The following is a 12,851-nucleotide window of genomic DNA, read 5'->3' as shown; positions in this document are numbered from 1 at the left end:
TAAATCTTCCCTGAAGAAAGGACATAAAGTTGAACCTCCAATTTTTCCTATAAAGTATGTTGCAACTATGATAATTGGAAAAAAAGAAAAAATTTACTAGACATATAGGGAGTTGAGATAATATGAATTAGAAACAAAACAATGTACAAAGCAAACAGCCATAAAGGGGTGGGTCGGGATATTCTAGTTATGAGAAAGTGATATTTAAATGTTTACCAAGTTCAAGATGACAAAGAACATTAAGAAGTAGAAAACTAGTAATTACACAGAAAAGGAAACAAACCAATAGGTTCTTCATGTCTATGACTCAAAAAAAAAATACAAGAATGGATATTAAGAGTTCTAGAAGAAAAAACCTGAAGAAAAATACTGAGCTCAAGCAGTGGGCTTCAACAACTGGTTTGTGGATCACAGTGTAGACTGTAGGTATAAAAAGGTCTTAAAGCACCACTTAAAAGGTCGTAAAAAAGTAAAAAGAAAATTTCTGGAATCAAGTATGGTGAGACAAAAAAACAAAAAGAGTTTTAAGAAGCACAGGAGATACAGGAGCTGGAGAAATAGTACAGCTAGTAAGGTGATTGCTTTGCATGCAGCTAGCTTCAATTTGATCCCGTGACTGAACACAACTCAGCTGAGGGTGTAGTTCAACATACGTACCCCCAGTCACCTGCAAAAACAACAAAATACTTCTCAAAAAAAAAAGCACAGAATATATATGAGATGGTCTAAGTAATGAGTCCTGAAGGAAAGAACATAAGGGGCAGAAGCAACATCTGAGACCCAAAAATTAAGAATCTTCCAAAAATGATGAAAAAACTCTGGAACAGGCATTTTACCCTCCCTCCCCCTTGAAAGTTTCTTTTAACTTCTCAAAAGAAATAGTGGAATCCTGAAGACTAAGAGCTAATGTATTTTTTATTTGCCTACACCTGGTGGTGCTCAGAGATCACTCCTGGTGGGCCGCAAAAGAACTACTTGTGGTGCTGGGGACTGAACCCAGGGCAGCTGCATGCATGGCAAGTTCCCTATCTGCCTATCTTCTGTACTATTGCTCTGGTCCCAAGACTACCGGGTACCAAAAGGAACCACCAGCCTAGTGTTTTATACAGAGAAGGCATGGGGGGGGAAAAGGCCTGAGTAGAGGCTTTGAATGTAGAGATCTGTGTTTAATCCTCAGCACGACATTGTCCCCCAGGCACTGAGCTGTGAGTAGACTCTGAGCACTGCCAGATGATGTGTCCCCATACCAACAACAAGAAGGAATTGTACACACACAGCAAAAACATTCTTTAAAAATATATGATACATTCAAGTAAACGAAAGCAAAAATTAGTCAACATCAGATCTCAAAGACCAGTCCCAGGTATAAAGTCTATGATAATAGGAAGAGGGAAAAACAAAATGATAAATGAAAAAATCTAACCAGAACACTTCTTTATGCAATAGCAGTAGCAGTATCATTTTGTGAGATTAAAAATAAAATGTAATACCTACATATTATTACATATAACAGAGGAGCAAGTCCTCAAATATATCCTTTCACTCAATGTTGTTTTGTGATAAAATTTATGAGAAAAAGAATTCTTGGCTCCAAATTGACATTATACATGATTTTGCTAAAAGTTTCTATTTCCCAGAATATATCTCTTATAGTATATGAGAAAACTGACTTTATAATTAAGACATAGGATCAAAATAGCATGTAAGTTGAGAGGAAGGAAACAGAATTGAAATGTTTTATAGTTAACCTTTTAGTAATCAGAAAAGAGGCAAATAATATTGGAGCAAATAATATTAGATTTTTATGTTTGAGAATAAGACTGAATAACTCAAGTAGCTATTAAAATAACATTAAATGTAAATTAAATGTAAAACATTAAATCTTTCAAAATAGTGAAGGACTTGAGCTCTTAAACTCAGTAGCTTACATAATCAGGTGTAAGTAATCTCAGTATAATATATCATTTGAATAGTGTAAGTGACTTAACTGAACAGATACCTGTTAAGTGGAATTGTACCAGTATGGCTTATTATGCACAGGAAGTGGTTAACACAGGGTTGATCCTAATGATAAATCAAGGGGTTTTGGGAATACCTATTTCTTCCATTTAGTAACATAAAAGCGTTCAGATAAAGAACTTAGCAGAAATACTTTTCTGTATTTAATCAGCATTCTGCCTCAATTTATAAATGCCACCCCCGCTCTTTTATAAATATCCAGACTGACTCAACCTAAGAAATCCTACATCTGACAAATTTTGTGTGTCTAAAAAAGGTTAAATTACAATAGTAACAGTGATCTTATTTTCCTGCACTATTTAACCTTGCTTCTCCTACTATTTTTGTGGAAGAAACAGCAATAGGAATAAATATTAGCTAGCAGACATTTAAATATTCATATATTCACCTGCCTTGATAGCGGTATAGCCAAAGGCAAGTTCAGGTTCATTTAATAATGTAGTGGTCTGCTGTCTAGAGCACTTTATTGGCTTATCAGGAGGTTAAAATTAATAGACCTCATTTCCTATATTTAAAAGACAGTCTATATGGGGAGCTACACATTCCTTAAAAACACTGGGTTTTGGTAGGGCTACGTGATTCAGTACTAGAGTGCCTACCTTGTGCAATGAAGCCCTGGTATCCATCCCTGGCACCACAGGAAAAAAAATCAACAAAACAAAAAATACTGGGTGGACCCTGACAAAGGGAGGAATTGGGACTTCTCTTCTGCTGATGGGAACTAAAGAACTGCCATCAATCTTTCTGATACAATCCAGCGGCAATGAAGCACTGGACAAAATTATCCATCAAAGTGCTAGGAACATAGCCACAAAATCAAGGCGTATGTGTGGGGTAAAGGGAATGGATATGTGATTGTTAGCTTTCAGACCTGCTTTCCTGTTGGTTGGGTATCACTAATTAATGGCATGTAAGATTTCTTTCTTTAATTTGGTTTTTATTTATATTCAATGTAATTACTAATATACATATCCTTATTTTACCATCTTAATTTCTCTTTCAATTTACATGGAGGTTCCTAGATAAGACTGATATCTAAATTTTATTTTCTCATATATCCTTGTATTCAGGTTATGGAAATCTCATAAAATAAGCTGAACAATGGTCTGCCTTTTTTCCCATCCTCTCAAACAGTTTGTATATAATAGGGATTATTGTCCTGGGAAACCCTATAGAAGTAAAATGACCATATCAAACCATGGAGTCCTAATGTCCTTGGCAGAAGTGGAGGCATTGGTCTACTGATTAGGGATTCAGAATCTTCAAGTTACTGATTCATTCTGAGTGTTATTCCTTCCTGAGTTAGTTTTGGTAACATTTCACTTGTTTTCATTTTTAGGAAGTCTCTCACACGTTGCTCAGAGGTTTCAGGAATCCTCAGCTCAGTGCCCCTTGGGTCTAGTAGTCTGGAGACTACCCAGTCCCCCAGGTGCTTGGGGGACCATGTGATGCTAGGAACTGAACCCAGGGCCTCTGTATGCCAAGCATAAACTTGAACCCTCAGAGTTCTCTCTCATATCTGATAACATATATTTATAATTAAAAAATTCAAATCCAGTGGCATAGTATTCATTATGGTGCTTCTTAAATATAGCATATGAAGTTATGCCCTACTTTTGGTTCAGAATATTTTTTTCTTTTTAAATTTTATTAAAAATTTAACATCGATTATTACCTGGATATTCTTAAATTATTAGCTGAATATTTAAAAAATTATCTCCTAATTTCTTAGATTTTCTTTGAAGTATTTTTCTGGATTTATGAACTGTAGTTGAACCACTTTATTTACTTTCTCTTTCACATTGTTTGTGGGGGTAGATGGGTGGGGGTGGGTTGGATCACAATCAGAGTAAGCTCAGTGGCTTACTTTTGGTCTGCAAGGGTCTATCTTTGCAATGCTTGAGAGACCATATGTGGTGTTGGGAATAGAAAACAGGTAAAAATCTTAACCCCTATACTATCTCTCTGATCTGTAATAAAGAAATTTTATTAAAAGAAAGAAAATAAAACATGCTCAAGAGAGAATGTGGGCTTTTCCAGAGAGGAGAGACCTGTGATGTGAAAGAAATCCCACATCCAGCAGGTGACTCCAGAGTTCTAGAATGCAGTGCCTCTTCTTTTCTTGAATTTTCTTTCTTTGTTTCCCCTGTTGTTGTTTTGTTTTTGGGTCACACCTAGTGGTGCTTAGGGGTACTCTTGGTTCTAAAATCAGAAATTATTCAGGGGAATCATATGAGATGCTGGGAATTGAACTGTGTGCAAAGTATATGCCCTAACTCCTGTATTACCACCCATCTCCTCTTGTTCTCTTTAGTAAGACATACCAAATGGTTACTTTAGCAGAATCTTAAAAATTTGGATCAGTGTCTGTCATGCAGTTCAAGATAATGTATAACTAACTATGAGTGTGATCTCTACCTTAACCTGTGAGTTATTCAGCAAAATATTTTTTAAACTCCCAAAGACAAAAGGAATCCCCTCATAGCCTTTAAGATTTATTTTAATTTTGAAGCTGTGAAGACAGAGAATTTATCTGCTTAGACATTTGTTAAAATGGTCAGATTTGTTAAAATGGTCAGAAAAATAAAAGATACTTTTGCAATAATTCTCAGAGACAGAGTAGGGCTGGAAGGTCCAGCTCACGACATGAAACTCACTACGAAGGGTGATGAGTACAGCTAGAGAAATAATTATACTGAGAACTTTCATAACAATGTGAATGAGTGAGGGAAGTAGAAAGCCTGTCTAGAGCACAGGCCGGAATAGGGTGGGGAGGAGGGACACATGGGACATTGGTGATGGGAATTTTTGAAGAAAAAAGAAAAAAAAAAGGCAACCACAGGAAGTCCACAGTTAATACCATACCAAGTGGTGAAAAGCTAAATCCTCTTAAAATAAAAACAACACTGGAAGTTCATCTTGTCACTTCTATTCAAAACTGTATTAGAGTTCTAAGTCAGGACAACAAGGCAAGATAAAAATTAAAATTTAGGAGCCGACGGGCCCGGAGAGATAGCACAGCGGCGTTTGCCTTGCAAACGGCCGATCCAGGACCAAAGGTGGTTGGTTCGAATCCCGGTGTCCCATATGGTCCCCCGTGCCTGCCAGGAGCTATTTCTGAGCAGACAGCCAGGAGTAACCCCTGAGCAATGCCGGGTGTGACCCAAAAACCAAAAAAAAAAAAAAAAGAATATTGGGGGCCGGGCGGTGGCGCTGGAGGTAAGGTGCCTGCCTTGCCTGCGCTAGCCTAGGACGATCCCCCGGCGTCCCATATGGTCCCCCAAGAAGCCAGGAGCAACTTCTGAGCGCATAGCCAGGAGTAACCCCTGAGCGTCACAGGGTGTGGCCCAAAAACCAAAAAAAAAAAAAAATTTAGGAGCCGGTGCTAGCCAAGGAAAGACTGTGGTTCCATCCCCCGGCGTCCCATATGGTCCCCCCAAACCAGGGGCAATTTCTGAGCAATTAGCCAGGAGTAACCCCTGAGCATCAACGGGTGTGGATGAAAAAAAAACAAACAAACAAAAAAAGAATTAAAATTTAGGGGCCAGAGTGATAGTATGGCAAGTAGGTTGCTTGCATTCCACATAGGTTTGACCTTAGCATTTTAGATGGTCTCCTGAGCCTGCCAGGAGTGACTTTTGAGTTCAGAGCCAGGGGTAAGCCTATTGAAGTGTGACATCAAAACAAAAACAAGCAAAAAACAAAAATAAAATTTAATCACAATAAAAATAGAAAATATAAAACTCTACTCATAGCATAATTTTTTGCATAGAAAATTCTAAAGACTGATAACAAATCTTAGACAACAGGTTAGCATGAATGTAAGATAAAAATCCAACAAAGTGAAATTAATCATACTTATATCAGTGATTAAATTAATATTTAAAAATACATTTATGTAAAAATTTAAAACACAGGGGCTGAAGTGGTAACACAGCAGTAGGGCATTTGTCTTGCACGTGGCTGACCCAGGATGAATGCAGTTTCGATCCCTGGCATCCCACATCGTACCCTGAACCAGGAGCAATTTCTAGTGCAGAGTCATGAGCAACCCCTGAGTGCCACTGGATGTGGCCCCTTACCAAGAAAAAACAATCAAAACACATTAATAATAAACTTAAAAAATAGAATACTTAGCTAAATCTAATTAGATATACACAGATTTAACATGTAGGGAACCAAAAAATACTGCTAAAAAATTAGAGGTCTTGACAAATGAAGTGAGATCATACTATTAGTGGATTTCATCATTTTTTGTGTGTTTTAGGAGCCACAGTCAGAGATGCTCAGGGGTTACTCCTGACTCTGTACTCAGAAATTGCTCCTGGCAGGCTTGGGGGATCATCTGAGATGCCAAGGATCAAGCCCAGGCCAGCCATGTGAAAGGCAAATGCCCTACTCACTATGCTATCGATCTGGCCCCAAGTCATCATATTTTAAAGATGTCAGCTCTCCCCATAATTTATCTGTAAACTTATTTCACTTTTACTACAAGTCTTTACAGGATATTTGGCAGATACAGACTAGTATCAAGGTAGCCATATTTTAGGTCTTAGTACAAAGTTATAGTATCAAGACAGAGTAACATTTTAAAGGGATTAGACATATTGATCAATAAAATAGAATAGAGAACAAAAATAGGCTCATACAAATATGACCAATTCACTTTGACATAGATGCAAAAGCTACATAATAGAGGAATTAAAAAAATGGTCAGATAATTCATGTATACTTGAAAAGAATACTCCTTATTCCCTGATGAGAGTTATTTTAACCTATAAAAAAGTTAAAGTTCAAATCTGGCTTTTAAAGCTCCTGTGTATTACATTTATTTTTGATCTATCAGTTTTTGGTAGAGTTGGTTTAAACTCTCCTGCTGTGTGGTCAGTGATAGTACATGGGGCAGAGTGCTTGCCTTGCACATACAGCTAACCTAGGTTTGAGCTTGGTTATATACTTGTCTTGCTATATACAAGAATGTTAAAAAAAAAAAAAAAGAAACACAAAAGCTACTGAACAGATTTTGTGGCATTAGCTACAAATTTAAATTTAACCATGATGAAATAAATAGAAACAGTATAGATTTAAAAATTTAAATGTTAAATATTTTAAAAGATAAATTTATAAATAATATAATTTATAAAGGTTTTATTACTAACATACATCTTACATAGTTTTGTATTCAATTGTTTGTTACATCTAGGTTCACTTTCCATCTTGCTGGCTGAAGCTGACTGAACCTGATATGTAGAGAGAAGCTGAGGTCTAAAAGTCAGAATTCTAATAGGGCACTAGACTTTAGTTCCAATGTCCCTAACCCTGTTTTTCTGGAAGTCTGATTGTATAAGCCAAGAAACTGGTTTATCTGTTGTAATTTAAGGCCAAAGAATGCTGGAAAAAACTTAGAAAAACTACTGAATTTTTTTTTTGTTATTAGCCTACTTTAATCACACTTATGTAACTAGAAACTATAGATTTAAATTCTTAAGTTTAAATCTTAGTTTAAACTCTTAGTGAAGAAGTTGATTTGGAAAGAAAAAAAAGGGTCAATAATGAAAAAAATACAAAGGAAAGGAACTGAGACATAAAAAAGAAAGAACTAAAAATAACGAGTTTCCAGAATGTTGCCTAATTTATCATGCTTGTCAACAGTAGCAGTTAAGAGCTGAAATCTGTTCTTTAAGGAAGTATAAAACAAGACTAACCTCAAGCTATCAAAATGTATTAGATCTTAAAGAATAAAAAAAAAAACAATACAAGGACAATACTTAAATATTGAACTACTTCTTAAAATTCTATCTCATTACTACTAAGTTGTCAAATACAATATGGATGGAAGATTACAAATTGATTCGTGACCTTTTTGGCTGTCTTCAGAACAGGGCTAATGTTCATTTTGTCAGACATAAGCTATACTTTAGAGTTAGTATATATAATTTTTGTTTGTTTTGATTTTGGGTCATACCCAGCAGCGCTCAGGGTTTACTCCTGGCTCTGCACTCAGAAGTAGCTCCTGGCAGGCTCGGGGGACATATGGGATGCTGGGATTTGAACCGGGGTTGTCCTGTATTGGCCGCGTCAAACACCTTACTGTTGTGCTATAGCTCCGGCCCCCGAGAGTTAGTATGTATTTTAAAGATTGTACTACAACTTTATTCTTGACTACAACAGCAGGATGAAAGTCAAATTTTAAAAAGCATAAAATCTGAAGCACAATTATTTTAATTAGTTACATAAAAAGCCAAGAAATAAATATTTTAACTTTCACTTTAAGTATATATTCTTCAAGTTGAGTTATAAAAAGCAAACCAATGTTGTCTATAGATTAACCAAGAGGGGACCTATGAATTCAAATGGGTATTTATAAAATAAATGATATACCTTTGATGCAAGGTTGTCTACTAATGCAATCATGGAATTCTTAAATAAGGTGGCAGCAGTAAGAGGTCTCTTGGTCACTTCTGTAATACTCAGCTTGCCTTCAGGCCACATATTTTTCAGAACAGGATTTGAACTGTGAAGCAGAGAGAGTAAATTGAGTGTTACATTCAAATATGATGAACAAAAACTGGTTAGCAATCCTTTCACCTGAAGTTAACAACTATATGGCAGATTTAAATCACAGGCCTAATTGGAAAACTTACTCCATGCAGAAATTATGCTGGAAGTAAAATGACAGCTAATACATACCAGACTAAGAAGATGTGCCCATACTATTCTGTTTCTTCATTTCAAAGTATTTGATCTTCTCTTTCATTTATTTATTTATTTATTTTTTAGTTTTGGGTCATACCTGGTAGCGCTCAGGGGTTATTCCTGGCTCTATACTCAGAAATCGCTCCTGGCAGGTTGGGGAACATATAGGATGCTGAGATTCGAACCACCGTCCTTCTGCATGCAAGGCAAATGCCTTACCTCCATGCTATCTCTCTGGCCCCAATATTTGATCTTTTTTAAAGTGACCTTTATTATTATTATTGAGGATCCTCAAATGGTTAACATGAGAATATCAGTTATAAGAAAGAGACAGAGCACAAGGAGAGAAATGATCCTAATGTCACTGCAGAAACCATGAAAGTGAAAGATTTTCCTACTAAAATAAACATTGCTATAGAATATAGGTAACACAGCAAATCCCCAGCTCTTACTAAAAATAGAGAAAGGAATATAAAATGACCATTTTTACTTCATCTTAGGAAGTTCTTTTTCTGTAGTTGAACTTATGAATACAGTTATAGTAACATTGATAGTTACAATATTTTATTGGTATTGATACTAAGACTTTTGTAGTCCAACTCTCAAAATATACTTCAGGCCACTTTTCAGGCTAAATCAGATATTCACTATTTGAGTCTAAGAATTTTTTTTAAAGTCTGGCAGATTTATTTTTTTAAGTGCATTATCACTGCTTTATAAAAGTTCAAATTCTTTTTATGCCTTGGGGATCACACCCATCTCAAAGCGACCATATCAGTCCATCAGAGATTTTTTAAAAACAATGCATGGCGGGTAGAGTGACAGCACAGCAGGAAAGGCTTTTAGCCTTGCTCATAGCTGACCTAGGTTTGATTCCTGACATCTTATATGGGCCCTGAGGCAGCCAGGAATGATCCCTGAGTACAGAGCCGAAAGTAGGCCCTGAACATCATTGTGTGACCCCCAAACAAATAAAACTACACACACACACACACACACACACACACACACACACACACAACCAAAATAAAAACAATATTTGATAGCTTCTGTTTTGACACTCTTCCTGCTTCACAGAGGGTACTTTGATTTGAAGGTAACTGAAATTTGAAATGTTGAATAAAACTTTTTTTTAATTGGGAGATTAAAAAGAGAAAAGATAAAAGATGGATATTTGATGCTAATTTTGCTTAGTACTGTCATCATTTTGCTCACATTTTTTTCTGTGGAATAAAATGGAGAAAATTCATTCGGTTCCCAAAATATCTAGTAAGTTTACAAAGAGGCTCAAAATAATGATTGCAAAATGCCAAAGAGAATGACAAAGAAGCATAGAAGAAAAGGGTGAGTAGACTGAGGGGTCACTGGATGATGAGAGAGCAACACTCCTATCTCTCATCACTGCTGCCAAGCAGTATCCACTAGCATCGAGAGCGCCTGTAAAGCCATTCAGTCACCTATGGCAGATAGACAGTATTACTTGAGGCTCTTGTCCTGATTTTCAATAATATGTACAGAAATAAAGATGGTTACATAAACATATTCCTTTTCTGCTATATTTCTACTCTAACCTTCAACAAAGAGAATTTAAGACATGATTCTCAATCTTTGGTGCACATGATGTCTGGATGCCATTTCTACACCAACAGAATTTTCATAAAGCAGAGCATGTGTACTTTAGAAATTCTCATGTATGCTAATGATTAAAAGTCCCTGACTTTGGAGATCTATGTAGTTTCTACCCTGATTTCTTCTTCCACACTATCACTGCTGGCCATATTTTCAGACTATTCTGAACTCAAGGATTTTCAAATATTTCATATACCAAAACTCTTTTAGTGAAAGATAAGCTTATTAATCCATTAAACCATAATGTATAACAGTGAGGCAGAACTTATCAACCTAGTAAGAGAGGCAGCCCATCCAAGTATTATCTAGGAGGATGGCTTAAGCTAAAATAATTTGAAATATTCCATGCCACTGAAATGGAATTACAATAATTATCATTCCATACAGAAATATATAATTTTATATGCTGTGAAGTTAAAGAATCATATGGAGCTACATAATAATATATTATAGTACATATATACACAGAACAAGTTGTTAACCAACAGACTATTAATCTTTTATACCTTTGGTAAGACCGCCCTATTGCAAAATAAGCTCATTTTAGCCTGATTGCTTGAATAATTACATTTATCAAAGTTCCTTTGTTCTGATTCTATGCTTACTAAACATTCTGGATTATAGAGGTAATATTTTTCACTGTCAACTAATGAGCTAGAATCCTTACTGCTATTTGATTTCCCAAGCAGGTTTTTCAATAGGGAAAATAGCCTGTCATAACAATACCTGTATCCTATTTCATGTGACTTACAATACTTTCCCTGGAGATAAATCCATATACTATTTGGTTTCTCTCAGATCAGTGATCTTGGGTTATATGAATCCATCACTGGAAGTGGAACTGTTCTCAGTGAGCTGAAGTTCCAGCTATGATCAATTTATGAAAGTGATGAATGCTACCTATATAGCCTCTTGGTCCATAGTTGGGTGCCTGCCTGCCCCTGCTAGCATATTCTGGCATAGCCTGTGACAAAATGAGGCTATCTTTCCAATATGAGCCTTCTATATTTCATACATAGAATAGTGGTGGAATCTGAAATTTATTCCTCAGAATGGGTACACGTGACTGATAAATCAAACACTGATTTTTCTTTTCTAGTTTTATGGCCATACCTGGTGGTACTCAGGGATAATTCCTAGCTCTACACTCAGAAATTATTGCTAATGGAACTCAGGGGTACCATATGGGATGCCAAGGATAGAACCCTGGTTGACCATGTGCAAGGTAAGCATCCTGCCCTCTGTTCTAATAAAGAACTGATATTCTCTTTCCAACATGCAGTTCTCTCATTGGACGTGAATCTTCTCTATGACAACACCACCTTTTCTTGTGGCAGTATTTTCAGCTGAACTTAGTCAGACCACTGGAACATTCTGTAGCAAAACTTAAAAAGAACTGTTTAAGCACAATGTCTCCACATGCTCATTTTCTGTATTCTTTTGAGTCCACATCAACCAGACTCTCCAGAAGTCTAAAGGAACTTTTCTCCCAAATATCCCTCACAGCTTCATGTCAGCAAATCTGCTGCCTGTGCTCATTTTCCCTTCCTTGCATGTCTCAGGATTAACCATTTATTTCTTACCATTTTTTTGGTAATCTTTGTTCACCTAGATAATTCCACCCAGGCATGGTTTTCAATGCTGTCAATTATAGACAAACACAAGTTTATGTCTTTAGTCCCACCTTTTGCCTCAGTTTCAGGGGCATCTTCCATACTATCATCTGTTTGGCCTTTACAACTAGATGTCTAACATGCTCTTCAAACACCACATATCCAAATAAAACTCTTGATTTCCCTCAATCAAGTAGCTCCACCTTCTGTCTTCCTCACAGTAAACATCTGTTCCTCTGCTGCTCAGGCATCATTTTGATTTCTTTGTTTTCCTTACACAGTTATACATACACCAGCAAGTCTTATTGGTTCTATTTTCAAAACAGCAACCAATCTAAACACTTTTTATAGTTTCTGTCACTACCACCAGATCTTTGCCTGGACTTAGTAACATAGCCTTTTAAATAAACTGCTATTTCTATTCTTCTCCTTTAGGGTATGTGTTTTCACTGCACTTGACACTGATTTCTTTAAAACACAAACTACTGCAGATAAAATTCCATAGTTCCATTGTCATTCTTCATCCTTGTCTTGTTCCACATTCTAAGTTTCACATTACTAAGCCAGGCTCTGTCTAGTTCTCTAAATCCATTTTCTACCAGCTCCTCTCCCCAGGATACTGTTCCTCAGGTCTCAAAACTAGTCATTATTCTGTCTGATATTTCCCATTCTTCACCTATTTCTGATTCACCCCTAACTTTACTCAGGTCTCTGTTCAAATGCCACTTATTTTAAGAGGTCTTAATAGCTGGTATGCGTGAAGTGGGTGGTGGTCTGGGAGGTGGCATGTTTTACTTCACAGAATAGTGTATTACCATTATTAATGAACTGTAAGAGGCAGGTTTTCCTCATCCATAACTTCAGAGTAGGCAGTTGAAGGAAATAACTGAAGGA

At 36.4% G+C, this 12,851-nt stretch overlaps 1 protein-coding gene across 1 annotated transcript in view; it reads right to left on the bottom strand.

The window, feature by feature from the left end:
- MYO1D (myosin ID) overlaps nucleotides 1-12,851 on the bottom strand; it is a 399,577-nt gene that overhangs the window by 234,251 nt on the left and 152,475 nt on the right. The window contains exon 14 of the mRNA XM_049771384.1: nucleotides 8,401-8,533. Coding sequence (XP_049627341.1) covers nucleotides 8,401-8,533 — 133 coding nt within the window. The remainder of the gene's footprint in view (nucleotides 1-8,400; nucleotides 8,534-12,851) is intronic.

This window comes from Suncus etruscus, chromosome 1, assembly GCF_024139225.1.
Source record: "Suncus etruscus isolate mSunEtr1 chromosome 1, mSunEtr1.pri.cur, whole genome shotgun sequence".
Classification (NCBI taxonomy): Eukaryota; Metazoa; Chordata; class Mammalia; order Eulipotyphla; family Soricidae; genus Suncus; species Suncus etruscus.
This window is presented reverse-complemented; position numbering and strand designations above follow the sequence as displayed.